This window comes from Castor canadensis, chromosome 13 (genome assembly GCF_047511655.1).
Source record: "Castor canadensis chromosome 13, mCasCan1.hap1v2, whole genome shotgun sequence".
NCBI lineage: Eukaryota > Metazoa > Chordata > Mammalia > Rodentia > Castoridae > Castor > Castor canadensis.
Genome location: NC_133398.1, coordinates 55,917,391 through 55,934,451, shown reverse-complemented (window position 1 = coordinate 55,934,451; position 17,061 = coordinate 55,917,391). Strand labels below are relative to the sequence as shown.

The 17,061-nt window shown below is 33.2% G+C and overlaps 1 protein-coding gene across 14 annotated transcripts in view; it reads left to right on the top strand.

The window, feature by feature from the left end:
- Ccdc171 (coiled-coil domain containing 171) overlaps positions 1 to 17,061 on the top strand; it is a 416,292-nt gene that overhangs the window by 264,906 nt on the left and 134,325 nt on the right. For all 14 annotated transcript variants that reach the window (XM_074051809.1, XM_074051799.1, XM_074051790.1 and 11 more), the window contains 2 exons: positions 2,855 to 3,000; positions 4,947 to 5,001. In XM_074051809.1, the coding sequence (XP_073907910.1) occupies positions 2,855 to 3,000; positions 4,947 to 5,001 (201 nt within the window). The remainder of the gene's footprint in view (positions 1 to 2,854; positions 3,001 to 4,946; positions 5,002 to 17,061) is intronic.

Genomic DNA, 17,061 nt, shown 5'->3' with positions numbered 1-17,061 from the left:
AGTCATTGATGTATATAAATTACTTGGTGATGTCTGTCAACTCTTTTTTTTTTTTTTGCAACACATTTTATCTTTATTGATTTTTTAACAACTTAAATTTTTTTCATTTTTTATTGTTGTGCTGGGTTGGGGTATATTGCACCATTTACAAATGTTCTTACAATATATCAAATACATCATACTTGAATGTACCACCTCCACCATTCCTTTTTATCCCTCCCCTCATTCCTGGAATGAGTTTCAATAGGTATCATTTTAGCATTTCCATACATGCGTACACAGTACTTGCATTATCTTCTCCCTCCCATTCCCTTTCCCCAGCTCCTCCCCCTCCCACTGATACCACCCTCACAGACAGGGCATGCTCTGCCCTCAGGCTCTTAAAGTGAGAATGCCTATAAGTTATATAGTTGTGTTATGTTTTTGAAAACAGTTTTATCTTTTCATTTTCACATTCAAGGAAGTGTGATTTATATCACTATGTTTACCACTTTTTGTTCCTTTTCTATGTCCCCAAAATGATATAAACTTTAGAAGAGTCTGATGGGCTCTCTGTCATTGCTCCTGAGAGATGAAAATGAAGGAATAGAACAATAAGATTTAGATTTATGACAGAAGATCTAATACTATAAGTTTTATCTTCTTTTCAAGTATATTATGGAATTATTGAAAGGTCAAGTATGGTTTTATAATGATGCAAGATCATAGGTTCTCTCAGATTGGACCAGTAAGCTTCAATATGGATGGGCTGGAAGCAATGTACTTATCTTTGGATTGTCCCCTCACAGATATGCACCTCTGGTTGTAAGAATTACTGAGAAGGAGAATTTGAATGGATTGGCACAAGTTTACTATTTTTGTTGGAAGAAGAATTTAAGCTTTATACATAACTGGTGGTAGATCATTAGTTTTATCTTCATATCTAAAAATAGCATTTGTCTATTACCTGAAAGGTATCATAAAACTGACTTTAAAAGGATTCAAATGGATTTTACTTTTTAAGATAAAGGTATTTCCTAATTCCTCAATGCCTTTAACTAGATTAACATTGGCAAAAAGTTAATAGGCTAACAATAGTTTTGTTTGTTTATTTGTTTTGAGACAGGCTCTCATAATGTAGTAGAAGCTGGCCTCAAATTCATTACCCTTTACTCCTGGTTTAGAGTGCTTTTTAAAAAAATCTATCCTTGGTTGTCTTTTTAAAATTGGTTTGAGTCAGTGACTATTTCCATGATAGAATGTTCTTTTTTAATTTAGGTAAATTTATTTTTAAACTGTTAAATAAAAACATGAAAACTATACCTGTTAATGTGGTACCGTGTGATGTTTCATCACATCACATGGTTATATTGTGTAATGTTCAAATGAGGTCACATATATGTCTCCTGAAATATTTATCGTTTCCTTATGATGAGTCATTTAAAATTCTTTTTTCTAGCTTTTAAAAATATACAGTCTGTCACAGTTGTCCATAATCACCCTACTGTGCAGTGGCACACTGAAACTTCTTACTCTTCCTAACTGTAACTTAGTACACATAGAGCAACTTAGGATTGTTCTTGAAGATCTGTTAATGCTGAAGATAATAAAATTCAGTATGTAATAAGTAATCATGGTTTGCCTATTGCAATTTCTTGATTCCTATTTGTCTAACAGCAGCTTGACTGCAAATGAACTACTGAAATTTAAAAGCACTTAACATTTTAAAATACCCAGTTTGACTGATGCTTGTTTTTAGTTCACCAGCATTTAGAATGAATTGTTTTAACTTCATGTAGTTGGCTTAGGTTTTTATACTATCATTGTGATGCATTAAAAAGAATACTGTAAGAAGAGTTTTAAATATGAAATGATAGCATATTTCTTTTTTTTCACTGGATTTATGAAGCACAGTTGTGTGTACTAAACTCTGAACAAAGAGAATAAATATTGTATATATGCAGTCAGTTGTTTGGCTCACTGTCCAACAAATTTAATTGAAAAACTTGTTTGATAAGCTTATTTTAGAAACTCCATAGGCAAAGGAAAGAGCAGATTTTTAGTGTTAAGTGATCTTCTGATTCTTATACTAATTTTCATCCTAGAATTTTAAACAAGTGCTAGAAAACACTCCTTTAAATTGTTTTTAATTTTAAGACCTTTAGCCCTAAACTTTCAAGATAAACTTGCACGCACATTTGAATTTTAAACTTTTTTGTGTGAAGTGAATGTTTCAGGTCAAAGCAACTATCAATTAGCAGATTTTATACTTCTCTGGGTAGGAAAATATTTAGAGACCCACAAATAATTTTAAATATGAATATTACTAACTTTCTCTGTTAACTGAAGCATGTTGATCATATTTATGTTATCCTTTGTGTGAAAGTTGTTTATTGGACTACAAGTGAATTTTGTTTGGAGTCCTATTTGTCTACTGAGATATATATAGCAACCCATTACAGATAGCTATATAAGGAAAGAATTCACTTTGGGTATATGATAATTGTATATTTCTGTTTAGAATTAAATAGTCTAAATTTCATGTGCATTGTCCCCTAAAATCTTTACTTTTTATCATTAAAAGAAAACAAAACTTGAGATTTCAGTAAGCAGATATTTTAAATAAGAATGCAATGTGTTTTGCAATACTTTAAAAAATAAGAGTTATAGCTAGCTTTTTGAAATCTTAATAGTTCTATCATTTCTAATTAGCAAGCATTTAAAAATTTTATAGAAAATTTGTTAAACCTTGATGTGTAATGACCCAAGTCTACTTCTCAGTCAGTCTGTATTCTTCTTTGTTTAATAGCCTATGGCATAAATTGAAGTTAATTATCAAGACTGACAAGTAACTCTGTTTTCTGTCTGCTTGCAGAGTCTCTCTGAGGCAAAGATGGAGCTGAGAAGAAAAGATCAATCTCTGCGTCAGCTCAATAGACATCTTACCCAGCTGGAGCAGGACAAGCGTCGACTGGAGGAGAACATCCATGATGCAGAGAGTGCCCTCCGCATGGCAGCCAAGTGAGCATTTGGACCTTGGGGAGATCACTTAAAACAGACAAAAGATCAATTCTTACTTTCATGCTCCGGGTTTTAGCCTTGGATAATATAGTGTTAGAAAACAAAAGTACAGCTGTCTTTCTTTGAAATTCTCTGATATATCCTCAAAAAACAAAACTCTTAACTGAACATACTAAATGTATATTTTATTGAGAAGCCTCACAAAAAAGATAAGCTTTTATATAACCTGGAATTATGCATATTTCAGGCTCTTACATTGTTACATGTTTGAAACCATGTTTTTATCAATGCAAAATGTAAGATCATTTATTTAAAAGTTTTACACAGTAACTTCTGTCATTTATTCCTTATCCCCTTCTTCTCCACTGCCCCCCAAATTTCATCCTGCATGTATTATAACATACTAATATTAATATTGCAAGTATTATTTTCATAAGGAAATCAACATGTGTATCAGTATTTAAAAATGCAACAAAATATATTGATTGTGGGATTTTTTTTAAAATTTACAGCTGTATGTTCTAATTTGTTAAATAGGAAAAAATGTAGTTTTCAAGTGAACAGTTATGTAAATGTGATGAGGATGGTTTCCTTTACCAGGTAATCAAGTTGTCATACGTGGTTAAGTTCTAATTGAACAGTTCTCTTGGGAATTTTTATTTGTTCCCCACAACAAATTTCATGGTCTACTTTTAAGATAGTTCTTTATCCAACAACATGAATTAAAAAAATCTATTAAGAATTAAATGAACATCTGATTTTAATAAATTCAATGTTGTCTGAATTTGGAATTTTGAATTCTTTCACTTGCAAAAATATGTATACTAATTAAAATTTTTTTAGACAAACTGTTTTTAAGCATAAAATATTATGAAATGTGGATGGAGTCTATAAACAACGAAATGTTGACTGTAAGTCATAGGGCAAGGAATCTGCCTGTGACTTTGCCTTTGGGCTGATGACATTGCTCAAGCATAATGATAAGAAAAATTGACACAAGGCCCAAATATCAGCATGTTTGAATATCCAGCAATAGTTTTTTTTTTTTGAAAATTGTAAAGCAGTATAATATATGTATGCAATTGTAGTTTTTTGACTGAATTAGTTTTTTGTTGTCATTGCTCAGTCTCAATTTCCTAGTATTGGGTAAGGAGGCTTAGTCCACATAATTTCCAGTGAGTCTCACAGCTCAGTGAGATTCTTAGATTAATGAAAACAAGATTCTGCCAGATACATATTATGTTTTCACAGTATTGTTAATTCAGGACTTTGATGTGTCTGTTATCTGTGACCATGGGCATATGTTGTTATAAAACTAAAAAAGGTCAATTTGAAATTTGGAGAGTTAATAAATTATTTACAGTTTTCAATTTATAATTTTAAAACAATTTTTGTTTTCAGCATTTTCATTCAATTTTTTATTTCATTATGAAATCTAAATCCAATATACAGGTTAGTAGGAGAAACTAGTAACTTTGCACATTCCTAATCAGGACATAGAGGGTTTTCTTTGTACAGTTATTGTAGCACAAAATGACTGTGTAAAAAGGAAAATACTGTTTTGTACAATATGGCCATTTATAATATTTCTCCATTTCTAAGATCTAAAAAGTCATTTTCATTATGAAAATTATGTATACTAAATATTTATGTACTTTTTTCAAAACATTTTTATTATCAATAAGTGTGATTTGCTTTTCCTTTTCACTTTCTTAAAATTATGGTTCCTTCCCCTCCTTTCCACCCCAATTTAGGACAGAGAACATAAGTGAATGTAAGAGTTAAGTATGGAAATATATCACTGGATATGGTTAGGTTTTATACTTTTAAAAGGAGAACAGAGAACTTTTTTTTATCCATAATAGTGTTTTAAATTAAAATATGTAACAGTTGTGGGAAGGTCTGGGTTTTACTAACAATTAATCTTTTCTTTCTTGTTTTTCTAGAGACAAAGAATGTGTTGCTAATCACATGAGAACAGTAGAAAATATGCTTCATAAGGTATGGTAATTTTTCTTAAAAATTGCACAATTATATGTTTTTCCATGTTCCACTTATTTTTTTTCACTTTTTATGGTACCTGAATTATAAGTGTTGCTCTCTAGATTTCTTTCTTCCATCTGAAATATATTTATCATGCTGAAACTTTTTTAATCTTAACAATTATAAACAGTAATATCTGCAAACACTCCTTAATATGAGTTTCAAGCATTATCTCTGCCCACTACATTGTTCCAACTTTAAACCTAATGCCAGCTATGTCTTATCCTTACTGATCATTCATCTGTGTCTTCCTTTAAGGACTGCATTTCCTTTTTTATATTCTGTAATACCCCAAATCCAGCTTTGTAATAAATTTCTTGTGTATACCTTCAGAAACAAATAAATAAAATTGCTCAATTTGTATTACTATACTTCCTCTAGTCATTATTTTTGTTAACTGCAAAGTACTTCAATTTATTTTGTAATTGTCTTAACAAAAATTAACAAAGAGATACTGTAGAATTAACAAAAAGGTAGTATAGAAATGACTGAAAGTTTGCATTACATAGTGCTATATTGCGTTTTTCCCAGTATTCACTTAGTTCCTTGATAAAACTATGATCATGCTGATTTCTTCAACTTTGAATGATTGCACTTAAATCATTTGTGATCTTTGCTAAATGAACTGGAGGTCACTAATATTCTCACATGTTTCATAATAAAATGTTTGACTATACTGTCTAACTTCTTCTTCTTCTTATTATTGTCTTATATATGTATGCACATGGAGAAATGTATTTTATTTTGCAATATTAGTATACCTTAACTAGGCAGTGAAGTTATTCAAATTAAAATTTTACTTTTGTACTTATAAGAATATGTTCTTAAAGTGAATATATATTTAATAATCTATTATTTTCAAATTTTATTACTTTTGTGTGATAAACTATAACTTTTCTAGTGATTAGCAGTAATGGTATTATGATATTAGTGAAAACTTAAGACATTAATTGACTGTATTTTGTTAGTACTCTATTCCAGATTCAAAGATGTGGGTTCATTATTTCCTTATTTAAAAGTAGAGAAATGTTATTTGTGTTTTTCTGTTATTGTCTTATAGACAATTTGTTGGTCATGCAAACATCTACTTTTGAGACATGGAATTTATGGATGAATTTTTTTTTTTTTTTTGGTGATACTGAGGTTTGAACTCAGGACCTCATGCTTGCTAGGCATGTGCTTTACCACTTGAGCCACTCACCAGTCTTCTTTTGTGTTGGGTGTTTTCTTTTTTTTTTTTTTTTTTTCATTTTTCTTTTATTATTCATATGTGCATACAAGGCTTGGTTCATTTCTCCCCCCTGCCCCCACCCCCTCCCTTACCACCCACTCCGCCCCCTCCCGCTCCCCCCCTCAATACCCAGCAGAAACTGTTTTGCCCTTATCTCTAATTTTGTTGTAGAGAGAGTATAAGCAATAATAGGAAGGAACAAGGGGTTTTGCTGGTTGAGATAAGGATAGCTATACAGGGCATTGACTCACATTGATTTCCTGTGTGTGGGTGTTACCTTCTAGGTTAATTCTTTTTGATCTAACCTTTTCTCTAGTTCCTGGTCCCCTTTTCCTATTGGCCTCAGTTGCTTTAAGGTATCTGCTTTAGTTTCTCTGCGTTAAGGGCAACAAATGCTAGCTAGTTTTTTAGGTGTCTTACCTATCCTCACCCCTCCCTTGTGTGCTCTCGCTTTTATCATGTGCTCATAGTCCAATCCCCTTGTTGTGTTTGCCCTTGATCTAATGTCCACATATGAGGGAGAACATATGATTTTTGGTCTTTTGAGCCAGGCTTCAAGATAGAGTCTTGAGAACTATTTGCCTGGGCTGGCTTTGAAACCTGATCCTCCTAATCACTGCCTCCCCAGTAGTTAGGATTATAGGCGTCAGCCACCAAGCCTGGCTGAATGAATCATTTTAATATCCTAAAACTAATCCTTTTAAAGAGATATTAAATAAACTCTATTGAACATTTATACTCGTATGCTAGTGAGCATTATACATTTATACTAATGAACATTAATGCATTTGAACATTTTAAAACACTAGGCCCTCATACTGTTTTACATTTTGAATCACTTAAAGCATTTTGAAAAAAATTAATATTCTGAGTTACATTTTCATTTAAGTTTCTTTAAAGCCATAATTTATTCCCCTCCCCCAATTTAAAGCATTTAACCAGTTGGAACTGTTTAAATATAGTCACATCAAATCCACACATGCTCCAAATCTGAAATTGAGATTTTAAGTAAAAGACACATCTTTGGTTAGTTTTTTAAAAAAACTTGGTGAATCTTAGAAAAGCCAGTTATGACATATATGTTATATACCCTTTTATACAGTTAATGTTGAATTTGAAATCCTGTTGTTCATCTTCCCAGCTGGAAGAAAAAAAAATGTTAGGTAGTGGCTGAGTTGGGGAGTTGACTTTGATGCAGGAAAACCATCATCAGTATGAAATATAAATATTGTACCTTCTCCTTTCTTCATGAGAATGGCAAAATATGTATTTTTAAATATAACAGTATGATTATAATCATATGGTTCTTCAGTTTTTCATGACATATGGAAAGAAAGATGTCTGAAAAACTCGCCTGTAGCCACTGTAGATTAACTTTTGCTCTATGGCCCTTTTCTCCTTCAGATTAGCAATTATTGTGATTTATACCTTTGGAAATTACTGTTATATAGTGCTTTTTAAGTTATCAATTACTTTTCAAGATTGAGGTGAAAATATAGGAAAGGCTAATTGATAATTAGGGCTGATTTCTTTTCTGTGAAGTATAAGTGAGAATGAATGGGTGATAAGGAAGGGACACAGTTCCTCTGAAGCTCTCAGGGATACAGGCCCACATATCTTCATGCCAGAGTTTGTGGGTTTATTTTTCTGGCTACCTTGGGATTTCCTTCATTTTGCTGCATTATAGAAACCAAGAACAGTATAGGAGGGTCCATATTCTTTTGTGATACAGTAAAAATGGTTGTGGTCAACTTCAAACTCTTTGGCAAAGTGTACTGTGCATGGTAGACTGGTATAGCTCTACCACTTCAACCATGCCTCCAGCCCTTTTCACTTTTATTTTTTGTAGCATCTCATGTCTTTTGCCTGGGCTGGTCTGGGACTGCCCTCCTCCTACTTATGCCTCCCATGTAGCTGGGATGATAGATGTGAGCCACTGTGTTTATTTCTTAAACACATGTTTTCAATGTATGTATTAACTATTCTAGCATAATACTAGTTACCTGCTGAATTGAATTTTAATATTAGCTCTGGCACAATAAACAAAGAATTTGGGCTGGGGATGCAGCTCAGAAATAGAGTGTGCACAAGGCCCTGGTTTTGATCTCCAGCACCTAAAACAAAACAACAAAAACAGCTACATTTTATTGTATGTAAATTTTACCTTGATAATGTAGGCATTATTTCTTTTTGCTTCTTTTTTGAGACACGGTCTTGCTATATAGCCCAGATTGGACTCAGACTTATAGGCTAGTGATCCTCCTGCCTCTGCATACTAAGTGCTGGGATTATAGACATGTCCCACTACACTTGTTAAATTTTTCAAAGTCTTTCTGCATCTGTTGAAATGAACATCTGATTTTTGTCCTTTGTTCTTTTATGTGCTGTATTATGTTGCATATGTTGAATCAGCCTTCCATCCCTGGAATGAAACCAGCTTGATCATAATGTATGATCTTTATAATGTATTGTTGAATTTGGATTACCAGAATTTTATTGAGAACTTTTGCATCTGTGTTCATCAAGGAAATTGGTCTGTAATTTTCTTTTATTTCTTTTGGTATCAGGATAAACTGGCTTCATAGAATGAGTTTTACAGCATTTCTTTTCCCTTTCTATTTCATGCAGTAGTTTGAGGAGCATTGGTGTTAGTTGTTCTTTAAAGGTCTGGGAGAATTCAGAGGTTAATCCATCTGGTCTTGGCCTTCTCTTTGTTAGCAGACTCTTTATTACTGCTTCAATCTCATTACTTCTTAAAGATCTGGGTTTTTTTTTTTTCCTCCTTTTATCGTTTTTACATTCACTTTCTTAAAGATCTGTTTTTTTGTGTGTGTTGGATTTTTTTTTTTAATTTTTATTTTATTCATATGTGCATACAATGTTTGGGTCATTTCTGCCCCCTCCCCCCCACCCCTTAAAGATCTGTTTAAGTGACTTATATCCTCTTAGTTCAATTTTGGTTGGTCATATGTGTCTAGAAGCATCCATTTTGTCTAGATTTTCCAGTTTATTGGAATATACATTTTTAAAATACTCCCTAGCGAGTCTCTCAGTTTCATTGGTATTTGTGTATTATTTCCTATCTCATCTCTAATTTTATTAACGTGAGTCTTCTCCCTCTTTGTTCTTGTTAGTTTGGCTAAGAGTTTGTCAGTCTTGTTTATCTTTTTCAAAGAACCATTATTTTTGTTTCATTGGTCCTTTATATTTTTCTTTCAGTCTCCATATTTCTAATCTGTCCTGTGATCTTTATTATTTCTTTTCATCTATTACTTTTAGCTTGTTTTAGCTTGTTCTTGTTTTTCTAAGAGCTTAAGGTGCATTATTAAAATACTTATTTGGGATCGCTCAGATTTTTCAAAGATACTTAAGTATAAACTGTCCTTTTAGCACTGCCTTTGCTGTGTCCCAAAAGTTCTGGTAAGTCATGTTTTCACTTTCATTTGATACTAGAAGTTTTTTGACCCCCCACCCTCCAGTTCTTCAAAGTGACTCACTGATAATTCAAGAGTGAATTTTTAGGTCTCCGTGTGTTTGTAGTTTCTCTTGGTTTTGGTTTCTAGTTTTATTTCTTTGCAATCTGATAAAGTATAAGAAGTCAATTCAGTTTTCTTATATGTATTAAGACTTGCTTTATGTCTTGCTCTACAAGACCCTGGAGCATCAAGTGTATGAGCCTAGGGGTGACCCCTAAATGTGTCAGAGAGTTTGGGCAGGGGGAGAGCAAACAGAGAACTGAGTTCTGCAGTGGCAGAGGGCGAGCTGAGGGAACCTGGGTTCTCTGCCTGCTGTCTTAGTGTTTACCTTCCTGTCCAGCAGTTCACCTCCTTTAGGGGTTGGTGGGGAGGAGAGTTCTCAGCAAACACCTGCCAGCATGCAGTTCTTGGAAGTGTGTTTCAGTGCTTTCACACTATGCCCAATAGTTCACCCCTGTTGAGGGGAGGAGGCTTTGGAAATCATATGATTTGGAGAGTCTGAACTTGGGGTACTCAGATCCATCTGGCAGCAAACACACACTTCTGGGACACAGTTCCCACAGGGCTTTCAGACCCTGAACAGCAGTTTACCTCCCTGTGGGGGCCAGGAGAGGCTGTGGAAATCATGTGATTTGGAGGGTCTGGGCTCAGAGCTTGAGACCCACCACACATATCTGGGAGGCTGAATACTATGCCAGCCACAGGCTTAGTGCTTCATTTCAGCCAGGACCCTTAGATGATGGGACTCTCTCCTTGCCAGGGAGGGAAGTGTCTCCAGCCACTGTGACCTTCGCTGCGATAGCTTTCCTCTGGTAGTACTATTTCTAAGGACCATGTCAGTCTTTCTCTCTAACCATGATCACCTCTCCTGGTCTTCTACCCAGACACTATGGTAGGGTATTTCAAGACTCCCTGAATCATGTTTTGTTTTGTTTTTTCTTTCTGTTTTTCCATTCCCCAGAGTAACTTATTCTCAATCAATAAGCTGTCTCTTAAGATGGTATCTTCTGGTTGCTCTCAGAATGTTTTTCTTTACTAATATTAGTCTTCCACAATGGAGTATTCACTGTCTTACCAAATTCCTGCACTGGGTTTAAGGCTTGCAGGTCAGTTAAAATTGCCAGTTTGTAGCCAGGGCTGTCTGACTTCTCTCATGATTGCATCTTCAGCTTCCTCTCCCTTTCCTGGGGAGCCAGGGATAGGGTATGGACCTGTTTGCTGCTTTTCTCTCTTGCCTTTTTTTTTCCCCCATGCCTTTCTGCTTTACTGTCATCTCTTGTAATTCCTAATGCTTTTCTTTTCTTTCTCTCTTCAGAATATAGTCTCTCCTTTGTTGCCCTGACTCTTCTAAAACAGTGGACCCTTATAATCCACTATTCTGCCTCTCCTTTCTCTACAAGTGATTTTTTTGTGTCAATTTCATGTCCTGCAACTTTGCTGAATTAACTCTAATAGATGTGTCTGTGTGGCTTCTTTAGGATATAAAGATCTATATAAGATCATGTCATCTGTGAATATAGACAGTTTTGCATCTTTCTCATTTAGATGCCTTCACTTCTTTTTCTTGTCTAATTGTCTGGTTAGAACTTCCAGTACAGTCTTGAATAGATGTTTTGAGAAGAGGCATAATTGTGTTGTTCCTAATCCTAAGGGGAAAGCTTTATGCACAGTATTAGCTGTGGATTTTCATAGTTGTCCTTTATCAGTTTGAGGACATTATCTTTTATTCCTAGTTTTTTGAGAGGTTTTTTTAAATCATGAAGGGTGTTTGGTTTTTCTCAAATACTTTCTCTGACTCAGTTATGATGATCATGTTCCCACCCTGCCACCACTTTCATGTAGCACATATTTTGTACTATATGGATCAATTTGTGTATGTTGAATACCTTTTCATGTTGTTATGATCAAGTTTCATGTTGTTATGATGTATAAGCCTTTGAATATTTAATTGGATTTGTTTTGCTACTTTTTTGAGGGTTTTTGCATCTAAATTCATAAGGTATATTGGTTTACAGTTTTCTTGTGATAACGTGTCTGCTTTTGGGATCTGAGTAATAGTGACTTCACAGAGTAAGTTAGAAAGTATTTCCTTTCCTTCATTTTTGGGAAGAGTTTGAGAAAGATTTATATTACTTTTTTTAAAATTTAGCAGAATTCACCAGTGAAAATTTCTGGTCCTATTCATTGGTTTCTAGAAATTTTTTTTCATAACTGATTCATCCTCTTCTTTTATATGTCTATTCAGATTTTCTGTTTTTTTGTGAGTCAGCTCTGATAATTTGTGTTTTTGTAGGAATTTGTTTATTTTGTCCGTGTTATCTGATTTGTGGATATCTAATTGTTTATTCTCTTAGAATTGTTTTTATTTCTATAAGACTATTTTCACTTTTATAAAATTTGTACTAATGTACTTATTTTAGTAATTTTGCCATCTTTTTTCTTGGTCAATCTAGTTAAAGTTTGTCAATATTGTCTATTTAAGGAGTGTCTTTAATTGTCTATTTGGTGTTCTTGATTTGTTCTATTGTCTTCCTATTGTCTATTTTATTTACTTGTGATCTGAACTTTATTTTCTTCCTTTGTTTGCTCTGGGTTTGGTTGTTTCCTTTTTCTATATCCCTATGATGAAAAATTAGGTTATTGCTTTGAGATCTTCTTTTTTGATGTGACCATTTGCAAATATAAATTTCCAAGTACTGCTTTCATTAAATCCCATAACTTTTGAGATGTTGTGATTTTTTGTGTTCATCTATATAAGAGTGTTTTCTTATTTCCTTGTGATTTGTTCTTTAACCTGTTTCGTATTTAAGTGTGTTGTGTAATTTACAAATATTTAGGAAATTTTCAGATACTCTTTTGCTGTTGAGTTCTAATTTAATTCTATGTGGTTGTACAGATACATTGTTAGAGTTAAGTATTTTTAAAATGTACTAGCTTGCTGTGTGTTCTAGAATATTGTATGTTTTGGTGAATGTTAAATGTGAATTTAAAAAGAGAACATTCTTCTTTTGTTAAGGATAATGTTCTTATAGTCTCATATGTCCAGGTGCTTTACAGTGATGGTCAACTCTTATTTCTGTATTCTTTTGTCTAGTCCTATGTATTAATGAAACTATAATATTTGAAGTCTCCACATATTTTTGTTGAACCCTTGTCTCTTTCAATTTTGTCAGTTTTTGCTTCATGTATTTTGGGATTGTTTACATATGTGGTTAAGATTTGTTATTATGAAAAGTATGGAATTATACAAAACACTTTTATGTATCTATTGAGATGATTTTGTGATATTTAGTCTTTATTCTGTTAATGTAGTAGATTCAGTATATTCCAAAAGTTAATTTTTATATGTTGAACTACCCTTGCATCCCACTGATAAATCCTATTTGGTCATTCTATTGTACTGCTGAATTCAGTTACTAATATTTTCCTGATTTTTTTTTTTTTTTATATCTGTATTCATCAGGGATATTTGCCTGTAGCTTTCTTTGTGATGTCTTCGTCTGGTTTTGGTGTCATGGTGATGCTGGCCTCGTATAATGTATTTGGAAGTGTTCCCTCCTCTTCAGTTTTTTGACTGATGTTAACACTTATTTAAATGTTTTGTAAAATTCGCTAGGGAAGACACTTGGTCCCTGGCTTCTCTTTGTTGGAAGGTTTTTGATTACTGAATCAATTTCCTTACTAGATATACATCTGTTCAAGATTTATTTATTTATTTATTTTTCAGTCTTGGTAGGGTATATGTGTCTAGGAATTTATCTCTTTAAGTCATCTAGTTTGTTGATGTATCATTTTCATACAAGTCTCTTCTATTCCTTCTTATTTGTATCATGTCAGTTGTTATTTCTTCTCTTTCTGTTTATTTTTTAGTCATCTCTCTCTTTTTTATTTGTCTAAATAGAGGTTTGCCAATTTCATTTATTTTTCAAAAGACCAACTGTTAGTAACATTGATTTTTCTCTATTTGGTTTTAATCTTTTCATTTTGTTTATCTCTATGCTAATCTTTATTATTTCCTTCCATCTGTTAAGTTTGGGCTTAGTTTGTTCTTTTTTCGTCTAGTTCTTTGAGAAGTAAGATTTAGGTCACTTATTTGAGATCTTTCTTCTTTTTAAGATATAGGTGAGTTTGGCATTATTCTGTGCTCCCCTTGGCATTGCTTTCACTGAGTCCTGTAAGTTTTGGAATGCTGTGCTTCAGTTTCCTATGTGAAGATACTTTTCAGCTCTCCTTACCATTTGGTATTCAAAAATATTCATATACTTATGAATTTTGTGTTCTTTCTTCTGTTCTTTATTTCTGGTTTCATCCCACTTGGTCTGATTTTAATATCTTAAATTTGTTAAGATGTGTTTGTAACCTAACATTATGTATCCTGGAAAATGACCCCTGTACAGTTGAGAAGAATGTGTATTCTTTTGATGTTTGGGGAACTTTCTGCATGTGCATTTTAGATTCATTTGTTTGCAGTGGTAGTCACATTTGTTCTTTCTTTGCTGATTTTCCATTTAATTGTTCTATCCATTATGATACTGAAATCTCATTATTGTAGTGCTATCTCTTTCTCCCTTCAGTTCTATCAGTATTTCTTTTACAGGTGCTTTTATATTAGGTGCATACATATTTATAATTGATACAGTTTTTTGATGACTGAGCCCTTATAGTATTATATTATGTTCTATATTGTCTCTTCTGACAGTTTTTACTTAAAAGTCTATTCTATCTGGTTTAAATATAGCCACTCTTGTTCTTTTCTGATTTCTGTTTATATAAAATTCTTTTTTCATTCCTTCACTTTTAGCCTATGTGCATGCTTAAATTTAGAGTGATCTGTTATAGACAGTGTATGTTGGATCATGTTTTTAATCCATTCAGTCACTGTATGTCTTTTGATTGGGCAGTTAATCCATTTGCATTTGAAGTAATGATTTTTAAGGAAGAATTTACTGTTGCCATTTTGTGATTTGTTTTGCCTGTCCTGTAATTCATTTATTTCTCATTTTCTTCTTTGTTCTCTTCCTTTGTACTTAATTTTTTTTTTTTTTTTTTTTTTTTTTTGGTTTTCATATACTTTGATTCCTTTCATTTTTTTCTCTGGATAACTTATATAGATACTTTGTTTGTGGCTACCATAACATAGTTATAAGCTAATAACAATCCTAATTCCCTATCTTCTTATTATTGATGTTACAGTTTACTCCTTTTTGCAGGGTAAAGTAACATATTTTGTGTTACAGCAATTGGTGGTAAGTAAATCACTTTTTTTTTTTTAATGGTACTGGGGTTTGAGCTCAGTGTTCAGAGTCTTTTTCTCTGTCAAGACTCAGGGAAGTTGATTAGGCTTTGGCAGAGACCGCTGCTGAGAATATGGCATTTCCATTTTTGGACCAGTAGAACTATAGTTGTCATTAAAGGAAGTGGCCATCATGTCTAAAGGTGAAAAGGTGTTCTATAGCCTGGAGATGAGCAATTCAAAAGGAGTGTTAAATAAATTAGACGTCCAAATGAGACAAGTAGCAGGATTGGGAGTGGGGGTGGTGGGGGGGTTGGAAATACGTAAAATCAAGCAGTATGGATCAAAGGTGTGCTCAAAGTTGTGGTCATTATCTCAGGATTGGCCAGGTGGGGCCTATTCATGATAAGAAAGTCATGATAACATAAGTACTTGGGGGAGGGTAGATTTGACTCTTGTCACAAGATAAGAGTCACCTCTTTCTTGGAGGTGAGTGTCAGAGAGAATGGTTTAGAGCAAAGGAGACATGGTACAAAATGGAGACAGAAATGCAGAGTTTTTATCCTGTGTTTAGTTTACTTGTAGACCCAACTGAGGAGTCTTTTTTTTTTTTAAGCAAAAACAGTTTTAAGTACCTATTATAATCCCCCCACACCAACCCCCTGCTTAATCTTTAGAGAATTTTGATGGGAATTGCACTGAATCTAGACTGCTTTCTGTAGTATAACCATTTCACAATACTAATTCTCACAATCCATGAACATAGGAGGTCTTTTATCTTCTCGTGTCTTCTTCATGATGATCTCTAGTTTCATCCCTTTTCCTGAAAATGACATTTTATTCTTCATTTCTGAATAATATCCCACTGGGTACATATATACCAAATTTTCTTTATCCACTCATCTGTTTATGGGCACCTAGACTGATTCCATAACTTGGCTTCAATAAATATGAATATGTAGGTATCTCTATTATATTCTGACTTGTATTCCTTCAGATATATGACCAGGAGTGCTTCTAGTTTTAGTTTTTTGATGAAATTCTATATTGATTTCCCTAGTGGCTATAGTAATTTACATTCCCAACAGTGTCTAACAGTTCCTTTTGGTCTTCCTCCCTTACCAGCATTTGTTACTGTTTTCACGATGATAGCCATTCTGCCTGGGATGAGATGGAATTGATTTGCATTTCTTTTATGAATAAGGATGTTGAAAATTTGTTCATATGATATTGGCTACTTGTTCTTTTTCTGAAAACTGTTCAATAAATTTACCCATTTATTAATTGGGTTGTTTGTTCTTTTGGCATTTAATTTTTTGTGTTCTTTATATATTTCGGATATGAATCCTTGTCCAATGAGTAACTAGAAAATTTTCTCTCATTCTATAGGCTGTCTCTTTACCCTGACAATTATTTCCTTTGATGTGTAGATGTATTTTAATCCAATACAGTCCCCTTGGTCAATTCTTGCTATTATTTTGTGAGCTATTCGAGTCCTGTTCAGAAAGTCATTGCCTATGTCTATCTTAAAGTATTCTCCTTATATTTCACATTAAGGTCTTTGATCCATTTTTAATTGATTTTTGTGGTGAGAGATAAGGATCTAGCTTCAGTCTTCCACATGTAGATAATCAATTTTCCTAATCCCATTTGTTGACGATATTGTCATTTCCCCAATATATGTTTTTGGCATGTTTAAGTCAGATGGCTATATCTGTGTAAGTTTATTCCTGCATCTTCTATTCTGTTTCATTGCTCCATGTACCTGTTTCTGTGCCAGAACCATGCTTTCTTTATAAGTATGACTAGTATAATTTGAAGGTGGGTATTGTGATACCTCTAGCATTACTATTTCTGCTCAGGATTGCTTTGGCCATCTGGGGCCTTTTATGTTTCCATATGAATTTTAAGATTGACTTTTCTATTTCTGTGAAGATTGACATTGGAATTTTGATGGGAATTGCATTGAATCTGTAAATTGTTTTTGGTGGTATAGCCATTTTCATAATCTGTTAATCTATGAATATAGGTCTTTATATCTTCTAATGTCTTCTTCAATTTCTTTCTTCAGTGTTTTA